Below are 18,680 nucleotides of genomic sequence, written 5' to 3'. Positions count from 1 at the left end.
TATAGTACTGACATGGCACTGCTGAAGGAAGCTCACAGTGAAGGAGTTCCCTCTAGCCCTGATATGGCACTACTGGAGGAAGCTCACACTGTAGGGGTCCTGCAACACTGACAGGACACTGCTGGTGCAGGCTCACGCTGCAGGAGACCTTGAACACTGATATGACACTGCTTTAGGAAGCTTGGACTGCAGGAGTACTATAACATTTACACAGCACTGTAGCAGGAAGCCAACATTGTGGTGTTCTGTAGCTCTAGGAGGGCACTGCTGGAAGACGTTCACACTGCTAGAGTTCTCTACTACTGACATGGAACTGCTGGAGGAAGCTCACAGTGAAGGAGTTCCTCCAGCCCTGACATGGCAATACTGGAGGAAGCTCACACTGTAGGAGTCCTGCAACACTGACAAGGCACTGCTGGTGCAGGCTGACGCTGCAGGAGTCCTAGAGCACTGATATGGCACTGCTTTAGGAAGCTTGCAGTGTAAGAGTGCTAAAGCACTTACATAGCACTGCAGCAGGAAGCCATACACAGTGGTGCTCTGTAGCTCCAGGAGGGCACTGCTGGAGGAAGCTCACACTGTTGGAGTTCTATAGTACTGATATGGCACTGCTGGAAGAAGCTCACAGAGAACAAGTTCCCTCTAGCACTGACATGGCACTACTGGAGGAAGCTGTAGGAAGTTGGCTCTGTATGTACTATTTCAAAGTAAGAAATAGCATGCACAGAGTCCAAGGGTTCCCCTTAGAGGTAAGATAGTGGCAAAAAGAGATAATTCTAATGCTCTATTTTGTGGTAGTGTGGTCGGGCAGTAGGCTTATCAGAGGGTAGTGTTAAGCATTTGTTGTACACACACAAGCAATAAATGAGGAACACACACTCAGAGACAATTCCAGGTCAATAGGTTTTTGTATAGAAAAATATATTTTCTCAGTTTATTTTAAGAACCACAGGTTCAAGATTTACAATCAATACTTCAAATGAAAAATACTTCACTTAGGTATCATAGGAACTTTGAATCAGCAAAATAGTATGTACAGTTTTGGAAAAAAATGGCAATAAGCTATTTTAAAACTAGACAGTGCAAATTTCAAAAGTTCCTGGGGGAGGTAAGTGTTTGTTAGTTTTGCAGGTAAGTAAACCACCTACAGGGTTCAAAGTTGGGTCCAAGGTAGCCCACCGTTGGGGGTTCAGGGCAACCCCAAAGTTACCACACCAGCAGCTCAGAGCCGGTAAGGTGCAGAGGTCAAAGTGGTACCCAAAACACATAGGCTTCAAAGGAGAAGGGGGTGCCCCGGTTCCAGTCTGCCAGCAGGTAGGTACCCGCGACTTTCGGAGGGCAGACCAGGGGGGTTTTATAGGGCACCGGGGGGGACACAAGTCAGCATAAAAAGTACACCCTCAGCGGCACGGGGCGGCCGGGTGCAGAGTGCAAACAGGTGTCGGGTTTACAATGGAGTTCAATGGGAGACCCAGGGGTCTCTTCAGCAAAGCAGGCAGGCAAGGGGTGGGCTCCTCGGGGTAGCCACCACCTGGGCAAGGGAGAGGGCCACCTGGGGGTCGCTTCTGCACTGGAGGTCGGATCCTTCAGATCCTGGGGGCTGCGGGTGCAGTGTCTTTACCAGGCATCAGGTTCTTAGAAGCAGGCAGTCGCGGTCAGGGGGAGCCTCCAGATTCCGTCTGCAGGCGTCGCTGGGGGGGGCTCAGCGGAGTCAACTCAGGATACCCACAGGGTCACAGTCGCCGGGGAGTCCTCCCTGTAGTGTTGTTTCTCCACAGGTCAAGCCGGGGGCGTCGTGTGCAGAGTGGCAAGTCTCACGCTTCCGGCGGGAAACGTGCAGTCCTTTAAAAGTTGTTTCTTTGTTGCAAAGTTGTTTCTTCTTTGGAGCAGAGCTGCTGTCCTCTGGAGTTCTTGGACCTTTTAGATGCAGGGTAGTCCTCTGAGGCTTCAGAGGTCGCTGGACCCTGTGGAACGTGTCGCTGGTGCAGTTTTTCTTGAAGTGGGGAGACAGGCCGGTAGGGCTGGGGCCAAAGCAGTTGGTGTCTCCGTCTTCTCAGCAGGGCTTTCAGGTCAGCAGTCCTTCTTCGTCTTCAGGTTGCAGGAATCTAGTTTCCTAGGTTTTGGGGAGCCCCTAAATACTGAATTTAGGGGTGTGTTTAGGTCTGGGAGGGCAGTAGCCAATGGCTACTGTCCTTGAGGGTGGCTACACCCTCTTTGTGCCTCCTCCCTGAGGGGAGGGGGGCACATCCCTATTCCTATTGGGGGAATCCTCCAAAACCAAGATGGAGGATTTCTAAAGGCAGGGGTCACCTCAGCTCAGGGCAACTTAGGGGCTGTCCTGACTGGTGGGTGACTCCTCCTTGTTTTTCTCATTATCTCCCCTGGACTTGCCGCCAAAAGTGGGGGCTGTGTCCAGGGGGCGGGCATCTCCACTAGCTGGACACTGTAGGGGCATATTGCTCATGCAGCTTTGCCCTCACCTGTGGTATAGTGCACCCTGCCTTAGGGCTATAAGGCCTGCTAGAGGGGTGATTTACCTATGCCACAGGCAGTATTTTGTTGGCATGGCATCCTGAGGGGGATGCCATGTCGACTTTGCCTTTTTCTCCCCACCAACACACACAATCTGCAATGGCAGTGTGCATGGGTTAGGTGAAGGGTCTCTTAGGGTGGCACAACATATGCTGCAGCCCTTAGGGACCTTCCCTGGTCACAGGGCCCTTGGTACCACTGGTACCTTTTACAAGGGACTTATCTGTGTGCCAGGGGTGTGCCAATTGTGGAAACAATGGTACATTTTAGGTGAAAGAACACTGGTGCTGGGGCCTGGTTAGCAGGGTCCCAGCACACTTCTCAGTCAAGTCAGCATCAGTATCAGGCAAAAAGTGGGGGGTAACTGCAACAGGGAGCCATTTCCTTACAGCTCACACTGCAGGAGTCCTGCAACACTGACAGGGCACTGTTGGTGCATGCTCACGCTGCAAGAGTTCTAGAGCACTGACATGGCACTGCTGGAAGAAGCTCACAGTGAAGGAGTCGAAGTCCCCCCTAGCAGTGACATGTCACTACCGGAGGAAGTTCATACTGGAACATCCGCTCCATTCTGAAACTTTGGAATCATAGCCTGAAAGTCCCAAATTCCCTGAGGAGGAGCAAAGGCATGATTCAATGCTGTGTCCAGTACTGCCCCTATGAACAGGAGGTGCTGAGAGGGCTCCAGATGAGATTTGGGCACGTTCAACGAAAAGCCCAGGTTGAACAACAACTGGGTTGTCATCTGCAGATAGTGCAGCACTAACTCTGGGGACTTGGTTTTGATCAGCTAATGGTCCAGGTAAGGGAATACCGAAATTCCCTTCCTTCTGAGATGCGCTGGCAAACATTGCCATCACCTCTGTGAAGACTTGAGGTGTAGTAGTAAGACCAAATGGAAGGACCGTATCTGGTAGTGTTGTGATCCCACCATGAAACGGAAATACTTCCTGTGCGTCTTGAGAATGGGGATGTGAAAATACGCATCCTGCAAGTCGATAGAAACCATCCAGTCTTCCTTGTCCAGCCCAAGAAGGCCATGTGCTAGGGTCAGCATTTTGAACTTCTCCTGTTCGAAGAACCAATTCAAAATCCTCAGGTCCAGAATGGGCCTCAAATGACCATCTTTCTTGAGAATCAGGAAATATCTTGAACAACATCCTTGTCACCTTTCCTACTCCGGAACCAACTCCACTGCGCCCTTTAACAGCAGATTTTGAACCTCCTGCCGAAGCAACAGCAGTTGCTCTTCTGAGCAAAAAGCTTGTCTGGGAAGGAAGGGAGGGGGAAACAACCAAAATGGAAGGGTATAACCATTCTGTAAAATTGTAAAATGGTCAGCACCCACAAGTCTGATGCTATCAACTTGCACTCTTGAAGAAAATGAAGCAACCTTCGCCCTATGGGCAATACATGCTGCTGAAAGTGGCAAGAACTAGGGTTGCTTCCCTGACAGGTTCCCAGTGGAAGGGAAGAGGAGGAGGAAGGCTGCTGGGCGGCACCACGTGATCTAAGTCTTCCACAACCTCTGTAGAATCTGTAGAGGGGGTTGACAGGCTGTTGACCCTGGAACTGCCGCCTCCCGCATAAGGAGGAGCTACGGTCAAACCCCCTGAACCTACGGAATGGTTTGTAGGTTGTGGAGAATGTCGGAATACCCAAAGATTTAGCAGTGGCCTTCCTGTCCTTAAATTTTTCTAGGGCCAAGTCAGTCTTGGCACCAAAAAGTCTAGATCCAGCAAATGGAAGATCCATTAGAGAGGACTGTACATCAGAGGAAAACCCCGATCCTCTGAGCTATGCATGCCTTCTGGTCGCAATCGAAGTCCCCATGGCTCTAGCAACAGAGGCCACCGTGTCCAGCCCTGATGGTATCACCTCTTTCGCTGCCACCTGACTATCTTGCCAAAGTGCTGTAGAATGGCCCTGTACATCCTGTGGCAATTTAGAGATGACCTATTTTGCTGAATTCATCAACGCATGAATGTACCCACCAAGCACACAAGTTGCATTGACTGACTTTCGTGCCAGCCTCCTGAAGAAAAGGTATTTTTCCCTGATTGCTCCAAACGCTTAGATTCTCTGTCAGCAGGAGTTGTGGGAAATGATCCAGGGGCTGATTTAGATGAACAAGAAGCTTGCACTACCAAGCTTTCAGGAGTTGGATGCTGACTCAAGAACTGCCGGTCACCTGGTGCAACTCTGTACCTCCTGGCTATGGATTTAGAAACTGCAGGTGTAGTAACAGGCTTCTTCCATATATCTAATACTAGCTCCGACAATGCGTCATTAAATGGAATAAGGGGTTCTGATGACGAGGTAGAAGAATGGAGAACCTCAGTCGAAATGTTAGATTTTAACTCTGTAGCAGGCAGAGACAAGTCTAAAAGTTCTGCTGCCTTTCTAATTACTCCATGGTATAAGTTAACCTCTGGAGGAAGCATACCCTCAGGGGATAAGAATTCCCCCTCAGGGGATGTAGCAAACCCACTTGCTGTCTCAAGTCGTCTTTGAAAGTCATGGGGAGGCAGTGGTATCTCTCCTTCCTCCAGCTCCTGCTGTTCCTCCAAATACTGCTGTTCCTCTAACTGCCTCAAAGCTTCTCTCCTTGATCTCAGCCTGGATTACAGGTGCAGCGTCGATAGAGAATTTACCTACGTCGATTAAGCCTGCTCTGGCAACGGCAAAGCTGGAGGCGGCAGCGGATCCTTACTCCACGCTGGAGTAGACTGAGTCAACGCAGGTTGAGGTCTATCCAATGTCAGTAAAGGCACAGCAGTACGGTCATCTCCAATGGAGGTGGTGTCTTCTTCGGCGCCGATCCACTCCACTCATATAGAGTCGAAGGCAGAAAAGGCATGAATGGAACCTTCCTATACGGCACCAGTATTCCAAGATTAAATGCCAAAGGACCCATGGGGCTAGCAGGCGCACCAGAGGGGACCACTGCTCAATTGAAAATGCTAAACATAGCATTTAGGAAATCAGACGGATCCGTTCCCAAACCCAGAACGGTGGGATACTCTTGTTCCTTCTGTGAAGGTTGAAATTGACCTGTCACCAGATCTTCCAACTCCGGACCTTGTGTGTATGCAGGAGAAAATTGAACCACAGGACTCAAAGGCGACGCCAATATCTCAAACAAAGACGGTGCCAGTGACGCCTCAGGTGACATCTGTTGAGGAGGGAGACTGGGACTCACTTCCCAAGCCATGCGTCACCAAGATCTCAAAGTCGGAGATCCCGATAGAGGGCTGTCATCTCAAGACGAGTGACGCCTTGAACAATTACGATGTTGTTTCTTGTGCAATCTTGAAGATCTATGCGACGAAGACTCCACCCGAGGGCTGGATCTTCGTCGGCGTCTCTTCTCCTTCTTTGACAGAAAGAGCTTTGGCTCTCTTTCTTTAAGAGCCTTTGGATTCATGCTCTGAAAAGACGAGCATCCTCCATCATGGTCCAAACTCAAACACCAAAGAAACTTTTCATGTGGGTTAGTCACTGACATATGACCCCCTACACTCCCTTCAAGGCTTAAAGCCAGATTTCCTAGGCCGAGACATTGTAGCAATAAAAATATCTCCCTGGAAACAGTTGTAACAAAACCGAGAGGTAGAAAAAAAAACATTAGCGTTGAAGGCACAGAAAAAAAGGGAGCTGACATCAGCACACCGGCGAGGACTTCTTATGGCCCGATGATATCAGACGGAGTCACGTGGAGTGCTGTTATTGTGACGTCCTAGTCGATGTGTAGAGCTATAAAGAAAAGATTTTTGTTGAATGCTGGTGGGAGTATTCAAAGGGAGAGGAATCCACAGGTAGGTGTATCTATCAGAAATGACACTACTTCACGAAGCTTGGACTGTTGGAGTACTATAGCACTTACACAGCACTGCAGCAGAAAGTCTAAGCTGTGGCGCTCTGTAGCTCTAGGAGGGCACTGCTGGAGGAAGCTCACACTGCTGGAGTTCTATAGTACTGATATGGCACTGCTGGAGTAGGCTCGCACTATCGGAGTACTATAGCACTGACAATGCATTGATGGAATATATAAAACAATAATGGGTGACCCTGTAACTCAAGGACCAGGGTAAATGGATACAAAAACAAACACAACAAAAAGTCACTGCAGGGGAAGTGTCAGCCTTGACTTCCATGGCAAAACTCCACCTACCTAAAGGGTAAAGTACATCCAAATTAATTGTGTAAGAGAATTTGTTTCTTTTTTCAATTTATTTGTTAGTTTACTCTGATCATTTATTAATATTTTTATGCCTGTATAAATCATTTCATATTAGCAAAGGTACACATAAAAAACCCAATTACAATGGTACTGTCAAAGGTAAAAATAAATGTAACAATCTAAAATGAGGTGCTCTTATTCGGTTCCGGTGCAGTGCAAAAGTGAATAGGTGAAAAGGTGCATCCGTGAATATTTACAAATATATACACATAAAAACTGTGGCTGATAATTCATTCAATGTTCAGACTCATGCAGCATCCATTGTTTGCATGTTTTAAATTAACTGCTTTTTTCAAGCTAGAGTCCACAGTAAATGTACTGTTGACGTTTCACCCCTGAGGGTAAATCAGTTGCCAGCGGGTCATCATCAGGACTAAGGTAATACAAAAGAAAAGCACCCACAACATATTGAGTGAATAAATCTCCTCCAAAAACTGCTGTATACAACCAACAACCTGTAGCATACCACCATGGTGGGCTAAAACTCAATCGGATACCATGCAGCAACTACTTCAGCAGACCACATAGACAGGCCGGAATGACTCTTAACCGGACTGGGAGAGAACCGATCTCACAAGCTACTACTGCAGTTCTATAGCGCTGACACAACACTAAAGGAGGAAGTTTGGACTACTACAGTTCTATAGCACTGACACAGCACTGCAGGAGGAAGCTTGGACTACTACAGTTCTATAGCACTGACACAGCACTGCTGGAAGAAGTTTGGACTACTACAGTTCTATAGCACTGACGTGGCACTGCAGGAGAGAGCTTGGACTACTACAGTTCTATAGCACTGACACAGCACTGCAGGAGGAAGCTTGGACTACTGCAGTTCTAAAGCACTGACACAGCACTGCAGGAGGAAGCTTGTACTAGTACAGTTCTATAGCACTGCCATGGCACTGCAGGAGAGAGCTTGGATTACTACAGTTCTATAGCACTGACACAGCACTGCTGGAGGAAGTTTGTACTAATACAGGTTCATAGCACTGACACAGCACTCAGGAGAGAGCTTGGACTACTATGGTTCTATAGCACTGACACATCACTGCTGGAGGAAGCTTGGACTAGTACAGTTCTATATGACTGGCATTGCACTACTGTGGGAAGCTTGTTCTACTACAGCTCTATAGCACTGACACAGCACTGCTGGAGGAAGCTTGTAGTACTACAGTTCTATAGCACTGACAGCACTGCAGGAGGAAGTTTGTACTACTACAGTTCTATAGCACTGACAGCACTGCAGGAGGAAATCTGTACTACTACAGTTCTATAGCACTGACAGCACTGCTGGAGTAAGCTTGTCCTACTACAGTTCTATAGCACTGACAGCACTGTAGGAGAAAGCTTACACTGTAGCAGTTCTAAAACACTGACACAGCACTGCTGGGGGAAGTTTGCACTACTACAGTTCTATAACACTGACATGGCACTGCTATGGGAAGCTTGTACTACTACAGTCCTATAACACTGACATGACACTGCTTGAGGAACCTTAAACTGTAGCAGTTCTGTAGCACTGACACAGCACTGGTGGAGGAAGCTTGTACTACTACAGTTCTGTAACAATGACATGGCACTGCTGTGGGAAGCTTGTACTACTAGAGTTCTATAGCACAGACATGGCACTGCTGTGGGAAGCTTGTACTACTACAGTTCTATAACACCGACACGGCACTGCTGTTAGAAGATTGTACTACTACAGTTCTATAGCAGTGGCATGGCACTGCAGCAGGAGGTTTGTACTGCCACAGTTCTATAGTACTGACACAGCAATGCAAGAGGAAGATTGTATTACTACAGTTCTATAGCACTGACAGCACTGCAGGAGGACATTTGTACTACTACAGCTCTATAGCACTGAGACAGCACTGCTGGAGGAAGCTTACACTGGAGCAGTTCTATAGCACTGACATTGCACTGCTGGAGGAAGCTTGTACTACTACAGTTCTATAGCACTGACACTGCACGGGGAAGCTTGTACTACTACAGTTCTATAGCACTCACAAAGAACTGCTGGAGGAGGTCTGCACTACTACAGTTCTATAACACTGACATGGCACTTCAGGAGGAAGCTTTCACTGAAGCAGTTCTATAGCCTGATATTGCACTGCTGGAGGAAGCTTGTACTACTACAGTTCTATAGTACTGACACAGCACTGCGGGAGGAAGATTGTAATACTACAGTTCTATAGTACCAACACAGCACTGCAGGAGCTGGGTGCTGTCTGTGTTTGAGGCCCCTGGGTGTTGAATTGCTATGTGCTGTGTGCAGTGCTCCCTTGGGCCCTGTGTCCCTGGATGCTGGTGTGTTTGCAGCCCCTGGATGTTAGATTACTGGATGTTATTTTCTGTGCTCTCTTGGGTGCTGTCTCTGTTTGAGCCCCCTGTTTGTTGAGTTGCTGTGTGCTGTGCTCCCTTATTTGTTGTGTCCCTCAATGCTGGTGTGTTTGCGGCCCCTGTATATTGAATTGCTGGATGCTGTATTCTATGCTCTCTTGGGCTCTGTGTTCCTGGATGCTAATGGGTTTACGGCCCCTGGGTGTTGAGATGCTGGATGCTGTGTGTGGTGCTCTGTTGGGCGCTGTGTACCTGATTGCTGTCTGTGTTTGAGCCCCCTGGGTGTTGAGATGTTGTGTGCTGGGCGTGGTGCTCCCTTAGGTGCTGTGTCCTTGGGTGCTGTTGTTTGCGGCCCCTGGGTGTTGGGATGCTGGATGTGTGTTCTGTGCCCTCTTGGTTGCTCTGCCCCTGGGTGCTGTCCGTGTTTGAGCCCCCTGTGTGTTGAGGTGCTGTATACTGTGCTCCCTTATTTGTTGTGTCCCTCGATGCTGATGTGATTGCAGCCCCTGTGTATTGAGTTGCTGGATGCTGTTTTCTGTGCTCTCTTGGGCTCTGTGTTCCTGGATGCTAGTGGGTTTATGGCCCCTGGGTGTTGAGATGCTGGATGCTGTGTGTGGTGCTCCATTGGACGCTGTGTCCCTGGGTGCTGTCTGTGTTTGCGGCCCCTGGGTGTTGAGTTGCTGTGTGCTGGGTGTGGTGCTCCCTTAATTGATGTGTCCCTGGATGCTGGTGTGTTTGTGGCCTCTGGGTGTTGAGTTGCTGGATGTTGTTTTCTGTGCTCTCTTAGGCGCTGTGTCCCTGAATGCTGATGTGTTTGCGGTCCCTGGGTGTTGAGTTGCTGTGTGCTGTGTGTGGTGCTCCTTTAATTGATGTGTCCCTGGATACTGGTGTGTTTGCAGCCCCTGGATGTTGAGTTGCTGGATGTTGTTTTCTGTGCTCTCTTGGACCATGCCTGTGTTTGAGGCCCCTGGGTGATAAGATGCTGGGTGTTAGGTCCCTGGATGTTGTTTTCTGTGCTCTCTTCGGTGCTGTCTGTGGTTGGGCCCCTGGTGTTAGGTTAGTGGACAGTGTGTACAGTGCTCCCTTGGGTGCTGTGTCTCTGGGTGCTGTCTATGTTCGGGGCCCCAGGGTGTTAAGTTGCTGGATGCTGTGTGTGGTGCTCTCTTGGGTGCTGTGTCCCTGGGTGCTGTCTGTGTTTGAGGCCCTGGATGTTGGGTTGCTAGATGTTGTTTTCTATGCTCCCTTGGGTGCTGTGTCCCTGGGTGCTGTCTATTTTTGAGGTCCCTGGGTGTTGGGTTGCTGGATATTGTTTTCTGTGCTGTCTTGGGTGCTGTGTACCTGGGTGCTGTCTGTGTTTGAGGCCCCTGGTTGTTGGGTTGATGGATGTTGTGTGTGGTGCTAACTTGAGTGCTTTGTCCCTGGATGCTGGTGTGTTTGCGGTCCGTGGGTGCTGGGTTGCTGGGTGTTGTTTTCTGTGCTCTTTTGGGTGCTGTGTCCTTGGGTGCTGTCTGTGCTTGAGGCCTGTGGGTGTTGAGTTGCTGTGTGTGGTGCTCCCTTAATAGTTGAGTCTGTTGATGCTGGTGTGTTTGCCGACCCAAGGTGTTGAGTTGCTGGATGTTGTTTTCTGTGCTCTCGAGTGCTGTGTTCCTGGGTGCTGTCTGTGTTTGAGGTCCTGGTTGTTGGGTTGCTGGATGTTGCTTTCTGTGCTCTTTTGGGTGCTGTGTCCCTGGGTGCTGTCTGTGTTTGCGGTCCCTGGGTGTTGAGTTGCTGTGTGCTGTGTGTGGTGCTCCCTTAATTTCTGTGTTCATGGATGCTGGTGTGTTTGCGGCCCCTGTGTGTTGAGTTGCTGGGTGTTGTTTTCTGCGCTCTCTTGGGCGCTGTGTCCCTAAATGTTGGTGTGTCTACGGCCCCTGGGTGCTGGGTTGCTGGATGTTGTTTTCTGTGCTCTCTTGAGTGTTTGCTGCCTGTGTTTGAGGCCCCGGGTGTTGAGTTGCTGGATGTTGTTTTCTGTGCCCTCTTGGGTGCAGTGTCCCTGGGTGCGGTCTGTGTTTGAGGCCCCTGGGTGTTGAATTTCTGTGTGCTGTGTGCAGTGCTCCCTTGGGCCCTGTGTCCCTGGATGCTGGTGTGTTTGCAGCCTCTGGGTGTTGAATTACTGGATGTTATTTTCTGTGCTCTCTTGGTTGCTCTGCCCCTGGGTGCTGTCTGTGTTTGAGCCCCCTGAGGTGCTGTGTGCTGTGCTCTCTTATTTTCTGGGTCCCTCGATGCTGGTGTGTTTGCAGCCCCTGTGTATTGAGTTGCTGGATGCTGTTTTCTGTGCTCTCTTGGGCTCTGTGTTCCTGGATGCTAGTGGGTTTATGGTCCATGGGTGTTGAGATGCTGGATGCTGTGTGTGGTGCTCCGTTGGGCGCTGTGTCCCTGGGTGCTGTCTGTGTTTGAGTCCCCGGGGTGTTGAGTTGCTGTGTGCTGGGTGGGGTCCTACCTTAGGTGCTGTGTCCCTGGGTGCTGTTGTTTGCGGCCCCTGGGTGTTGGGTTACTGCATGTTGTTTTCTGTGCTCTCTTGGGTGCTGTGTCCCTGGGTGCTGTCTGTGTTTGAGGCCCTGGATGTTGGGTTGCTGGCTGTTGTTTCCTGTGCTCTCGTGGGTGCTGTGTCCCTGGGTGCTGTCTGTGTTTGAGGACCCTGGGTGTTGAGTTGCTGTGTGCTGTGTGTGGTGCTCCCTTAATTGATGTGTCCCTGGATGCTGGTGTGTTTGTGGCCCCTGGATGTTGGGTTGCTGGCTGTTGTTTTCTGTGCTCTCGTGGGTGCTGTGTCCCTGGGTGCTGTCTGTATTTGAGGACCCTGGGTGTTGAGTTGCTGTGTGCTGTGTGTGGTGCTCCCTTAATTGATGTGTCCCTGGATGCTGGTGTGTTTGTGGCCCCTGGGTGTTGAGTTGCTGGATGTTGTTTTCTGTGCTCTCTTGGGCGCTGTGTCCCTGAATGCTGATGTGTTTGCGGTCCTTGGGTGTTGAGTTGCTGTGTGCTGTGTGTGGTGCTCCCTCAATTGATGTGTCCCTGGATGCTGGTGTGTTTGTGGCCCCTGGGTGTTGAGTTGCTGGATGTTGTTTTCTGTGCTCTCTTGGGGCTGTGTCCCTGGATGCTGGTGTGTTTGCGGCCCCTGGGTGTTAAGTTGCTAGATATTCTTTTCTGTGCTTTCTTGAGTCTGTGTCTCTGAATGCTGGTGTGTTTGCCGACCCAAGGTGTTGAGTTGCTGGATGTTGTTTTCTGTGCTCTCGAGTGCTGTGTTCCTGGGTGCTGTCTGTGTTTGAGGTCCTGGTTGTTGGGTTGCTGGATGTTGCTTTCTGTGCTCTTTTGGGTGCTGTGTCCCTGGGTGCTGTCTGTGTTTGCGGTCCCTGGGTGTTGAGTTGCTGTGTGCTGTGTGTGGTGCTCCCTTAATTGCTGTGTTCATGGATGCTGGTGTGTTTGCAGCCCCTGTGTGTTGAGTTGCTGGGTGTTGTTTTCTGCGCTCTCTTGGGCGCTGTGTCCCTGGATGCTGATGTGTCTACGGCCCCTGGGTGCTGGGTTGCTGGATGATGTGCTCTCTTGAGTGTTTGCTGCCTGTGTTTGAGGCCCCGGGTGTTGAGTTGCTGGATGTTGTTTTCTGTGCCCTCTTGGGTGCAGTGTCCCTGGGTGCGGTCTGTGTTTGAGGCCCCTGGGTGTTGAATTTCTGTGTGCTGTGTGCAGTGCTCCCTTGGGCCCTGTGTCCCTGGATGCTGGTGTGTTTGCAGCCTCTGGGAGTTGAATTACTGGATGTTATTTTCTGTGCTCTCTTGGTTGCTCTGCCCCTGGATGCTGTCTGTGTTTGAGCCCCCTGAGGTGCTGTGTGCTGTGCTCTCTTATTTTCTGTGTCCCTCGATGCTGGTGTGTTTGCAGCCCCTGTGTATTGAGTTGCTGGATGCTGTTTTCTGTGCTCTCTTGGGCTCTGTGTTCCTGGATGCTAGTGGGTTTATGGTCCATGGGTGTTGAGATGCTGGATGCTGTGTGTGGTGCTCCGTTGGGCGCTGTGTCCCTGGGTGCTGTCTGTGTTTGAGTCCCCGGGGTGTTGAGTTGCTGTGTGCTGGGTGTGGCCCTACCTTAGGTGCTGTGTCCCTGGGTGCTGTTGTTTGCGGACCCTGGGTGTTGGGTTACTGGATGTTGTTTTCTGTGCTCTCTTGGGTGCTGTGTCCCTGGGTGCTGTTTGTGTTTGAGGCCCTGGATGTTGGGTTGCTGGCTGTTGTTTTCTGTGCTCTCGTGGGTGCTGTGTCCCTGGGTGCTGTCTGTGTTTGAGGACCCTGGGTGTTGAGTTGCTGTGTGCTGTGTGTGGTGCTCCCTTAATTGATGTGTCCCTGGATGCTGGTGTGTTTGTGGCCCCTGGGTGTTGGGTTACTGGATGTTGTTTTCTGTGCTCTCTTGGGTGCTGTGTCCCTGGGTGCTGTTTGTGTTTGAGGCCCTGGATGTTGGGTTGCTGGCTGTTGTTTTCTGTGCTCTCGTGGGTGCTGTGTCCCTGGGTGCTGTCTGTTTTTGAGGACCCTGGGTGTTGAGTTGCTGTGTGCTGTGCTCCCTTAATTGATGCGTCCCTGGATGCTGGTGTGTTTGTGGCCCCTGGGTGTTGAGTTGCTGGATGTTGTTTTCTGTGCTCTCTTGGGGCTGTGTCCCTGGATGCTGGTGTGTTTGCGGCCCCTGGGTGTTAAATTGCTAGATATTCTTTTCTGTGCTTTCTTGAGTCTGTGTCTCTGAATGCTGGTGTGTTTGCCGACCCAAGGTGTTGAGTTGCTGGATGTTGTGTTCTGTGCTCTCTTGGGTGCTGCCTGTGTTTGCGGCCCCTGGGTGTTGGGATGCTGGTTTCTGTGTGCGGTGCTCTCTTGGAAGCTGTGTCCCTGGATGCTGTTGAGTTTGGAGCCCCTGTTGTTGAATTTCTGGGTGGTGTGTTCTGTGTTCCCTTGGGCGCTGCGGTTCTTGTCTGCCTGTAGGTCTTGGTGGTTGCTCGGTGCTGCTTGTGTGTGTTGTTTCCCTTTGCTCTGTCTCCCTGGGTGTCCTGTGTTTGTTGCTCCCATGGGTGCTGTTTCTCTGAGTGCTGTACAGCACACGTGCCCCTAATCTTTCCACCAGCTGGAGCCTGGGATTAGCCGAACTATGCTGGGAATCCTCCTTCTACCGCTGTCATGAGATCCAGGGGGTCAGCGCGCTATTTGTGTCCCATCCTGAAAGCAGCTTACTGGCTGACCTCCACCCTGTTACAGGGGACGCCCGGCTCTCAGGCAGTAAGGATAGCGCCCAAACTACAGCAGCAAGAACTTGATTTTATGTAGCGCCGCTGTAGAGTTTCTAAGAACTGTAAACAAAAGCCGCTACTATGCCCTCAATTTACCTCATTAAAGACAACAATAGGGAGAGTTTAACTCTGAGCCATCGTGCCGTCGAGATGTAATATATGTTACCACTACATAATAATAAAACGGTAAGAATACAATAATGCAGGGACATCAGTAATTATTACGATAAACGTGCGTTCATTTTCTTGCTGCCGTCTAGTCACATATAATAAGAAAATGGTGCGGCTGCTGTGTGTGCCAAGCTATTCCAGATAGTCCACCAGAGTCAGAGCCAGCAGACAGGGTGAAAGGCAGGGCCAGGGAGGAAATAAAACTGCTGTCCAACAGCCAAGGGGACAACTAGTTTCAGCTCTTTCTTCTGAGACATTTTCACTGAGGAGGTTCAGTCTGTAGGTGATAAAGTGGGATTTATGACAGTAAATGTATTTTAAAGTTAGGAGTTCATTAAAAAACAGGTAAATGGATGCCAACAAACGCTGTGGGAATAACTGCTTTTAACATTGACTTGCACTCGACTTGCTTAAAATATAATTTTCTATCAGTTCATTATCACAGTACACGTTTCTGATTAGCTCCGTATCTGAAATCGTAGTATCTGTTTCCTAAATTATAAAAAGATGTTAAGATTCAAGGCGCTCCCTCCCTTGGTCCAAACACGGATTTTAAAGCAGGTTGGAAAGGGGAATGTAAGGCCATACTTTATATCACGTCACCTTGGAGGTTCTTCTGCCTCGTGACTTGACATGCACAGTAGGAGGCCCTGTGGTCCACACACAGTCTTACTAATGATAAACACGCGATTATACTGAAAGAATACGAACGCATCTATTACCAGAAGTCCATTTCCCAGTGAAGCCAATTTAGCCATCCATCCGTAGGCAGCTAGTAAACCGAGCACAATTAAAACAGGTAATAGTAGTACCTGGTGCGTACAGCGCTTAGAGAAGTCTATATAGCGCTCTATAAATGCACGCCACAAAGATTTGAAGGCTGTTACAGCTGTGTCTCTCTTGCATCCACAGATCTCTCTGGCGCAGATGTCCCTCGAGGCCCCTGTCATCTCCAAGGAGCTGGAGGTGTGTGACATCGGGGGGCTCAGCCTGGCCTCCTTCAGCTCCCCGGAGCCCCCATGGGAGAGAGACGCCTCCCCCGACGGCACGGAGAGGCAGGAGGATGCCAGCTGCTCAGCGTGGGCCGATCAGTGCTACAAGCGCCTACAATCCAGTCTGAGGCAAGCCGGACTCCCCCTGACCCTAGACAGGACGAGGGATCCAAGAACAGGTAACCTCGAACTCAGTGATGCCCGGCCCAGGCCTGGCCCTCAGAACCAGCCGGTGCCCTCCGGCTAGCACTTCAACCCGTAGTATACCAAGGGGGAATACCAATATGCTTCCCGCACAGCACGCTCACCAGTCAATCACAGGCAATGAGTGAATGAATACATCTACATACAGCCAACCGTCCCATCCCTCCCCACACCACTCCACTGTCGGGGACGACACAAACACGCCTCCCGCAACGGCCGCACGCAGTTTAACACTTACAACCAAGCAATCACTGCAGAGTAGCAAGCAGGTTGTCCCTCGGCTAATGCGCTTCGACGCCTCGTCAGGGGCATTAAGCGCTATAGAAAAATACTCGTCTTGTCTCGTCTCGTCTTGTCCTCGGAGACACCTCTCTACTGTGGATCCCAACGATAACATGGATCATGTCCAAGAGTCCCACCAACAGCACAGAACACTAACACCACAGCCAGCATTGCACTCATAGCAGCGCTGCACCATATAGCCACTACGGGAGCATCTTTACTAGCACAGCACGCCTAGGACAAGGGCCAGCTGCTAAATCATCCATTCGCCCCTAACACCAGAGCCTGCACTGCACTCATAGCAGAGCTGCACCATCTACACTACAGGGAGCACCTTCAGCAGCAGAGCACGCCCAACACCAGGGCCAGCAGATAAATCATCCCCTCACCCCAATACCAGGCAGTCCTGCACTCATAGCAGCGCTGCACCATCCAGCCACTTCAGGAAGCACCTTCAGTTGCACAGCACACCCAACACTAGGGTCAGCGCTAAATCATCCCATTATCCTTAACACCAGAGCCAGCACTGCACTCACAGCAGTACTACACCATCTGCACTACAGGAAGCACCTTCAGCAGCAGAGCACGCCCAACACCAGGGCCAGCAGACAAATCATCCCCTCACCCCAACACCAGAGCCTTTCCTGCACTCATAGCAGCGCTGCACCATTTAGTCACTTCAGGGAGCACCTTCAGCAGCACAGCACACCCAACACTAGGGCCAGCGCTAAATCATCCCATTATTCCTAACACTATAGCCAGCACTGCACTCAAAGGAGCACTGCACCATCTAGCAACTACAAGGAGCACCTTCAGCAGCACAGCATGCCCAACCATGGTCAGCCGCTAAATCATACCTTCACCCTTAACACCAGAGCCAGCACTGCACTCATAGCAGAGCTGCACCATCTAGCCACTATATCAAGCACCTTCAGCAGCACAGCACGCCCACACCAGGGCCAGCAGATAAATCATTGCCTCAACCAAACACCAGAGCCAGTCCTGCACTCATAGCAGTGCTGCACTGTTAGAAATGGGGTCTTTGGTTGGCAGTCAGGTTACCCCCTGCCCAAGCAAGGACCCTCACTCTAGTCAGGGTAAGTCACACATAATCCAAATTATCCTGTGCCCACTCTCTGGTAGCTTGGCACTGAGCAGTCAGGCTTAACTTAGAAGGCAATGTGTACAGTATTTGTGAAATAAAGCATGCAATACCACGGTATAAACACCACAAAAAAACACCACATAGGTTTAGAATAATATAGAATATTTATCTGGATAAAATAAGGTCTAAATTATCAAGATTTGATAAGTATACGTTGAAATATCACTATAGAGAATGATAAAAAGTCTTAAGTTCTTAAAAGCAATGTGTCTCTTGCAAGCACAAGCTTCTAAATTATGCGCAAGGGATGACAGAGGAGGAGATGCGTGGAAAACGGGGAGGTGTGCGTCGGTTCCTCCGGGTGCACACAGACAATGCGTTGATATTTTTCACGCAGCCAGGGACTTGCGTCGATTTTTGGCGCGCAGACTTGGATCCTCTTTGGGTTGCGGGGTTCTTGGACGTCCCGGGGCGATGTGAGAAATCCTAGGCATGCAGGTCAGAGTCACAGGAGCTGCGTCAATCTGGTGGGCGATGAGGGGACATTTTTGTCACACTGCAGGCACTGTGTTGACTCTTCTCACAGGAAGTCGGGCTGTGTCGTTTCGGATCAGCTATGTGTCAATCCAATGGGCCATGCGTCGGAGTTCCGGTCGCAATGCTGGCGCTGCGTTGATCTCCACTCGGGGAGCCGGGCTGCGTCGTTCTGGTTCGGCGTGTGGTGATTTTCTCACCGCGATGCAGGCTGTGCGTCGTTTCTGGCAGGCTGTGCATTGAAATTTCACAGCACAAGGAGTTCTTTGCAGAGATGAAGTCTTTTTGGCCCTAAGACTTCAGAAAACAGGACGCAAGCCCTTGGAGAGCACTTCTCAGCAGAGCCAGAGGGCAGCAAGGCAGCAGGGCAACAGCAAGGCAGCAGTCTTTCTCATCAAAGCAGTCAGGTGAGTCCTTTGGGCAGCCAGGCAGTTTCTCTTGGCAGATTGCAGGTTCTGGCTCAGAGTCTCTTCACCAGTGGTATCTTGCCCAGAAGTGTCTGAGTTGGTAGGGTCAGAGGCCGTGTTTAAATACCCAAATGTGCCTTTGAAGTGGAGGAGACTTTAAAGAGTGGCTTAGACGTGCACAAGGCCCCCTTTCAGTTCCAACATGTCTGCCAGGGTCCCAGTAGGGGGTTTCTAAAAGTGGCATTTCTAAAATAGTAATATTAAATCTAACTTCACCAGTCAGCTGGATTTTGTATTACCATCCTGGCCATACTAAATATGACCTTGTTACTCCTTTCAGACCAGAATCTACCACTCAAAGAGTATATGAGGGTAGCCCTAATGTTAGCCTATGAAAGGAGCAGGCCTCACAGCAGTGTAAAACGAATTTAGGAGTTTTACACTACCAGGACATATAAACTACACAGGTACATGTCCTGCCTTCTCCCTACATAGCACCTTTGTCCTATGGGTTACCTAGGGCCTAACGTAGGGGTGACTTATATGTAGAAAAAGGGGAGTTTGAGGCTTGGCAAGTACCTTT

General features: G+C 50.2%; 1 protein-coding gene across 1 annotated transcript in view; it reads left to right on the top strand.

The window, feature by feature from the left end:
* The window catches only part of LOC138293639 (carnosine synthase 1-like), a 205,572-nt gene that overhangs the window by 12,759 nt on the left and 174,133 nt on the right, over nt 1–18,680 (top strand). Inside the window, exon 3 of the mRNA XM_069232927.1 lies at nt 15,486–15,744. Within this exon, the coding sequence (XP_069089028.1) occupies nt 15,486–15,744 (259 nt within the window). The remainder of the gene's footprint in view (nt 1–15,485; nt 15,745–18,680) is intronic.

This window comes from Pleurodeles waltl, chromosome 4_2, assembly GCF_031143425.1.
Source record: "Pleurodeles waltl isolate 20211129_DDA chromosome 4_2, aPleWal1.hap1.20221129, whole genome shotgun sequence".
In the NCBI taxonomy this organism is placed as follows: Eukaryota; Metazoa; Chordata; class Amphibia; order Caudata; family Salamandridae; genus Pleurodeles; species Pleurodeles waltl.
The sequence above is the reverse complement of the archived record's forward strand: the minus strand, read 5'-3'. Positions and strand labels throughout refer to the sequence as shown.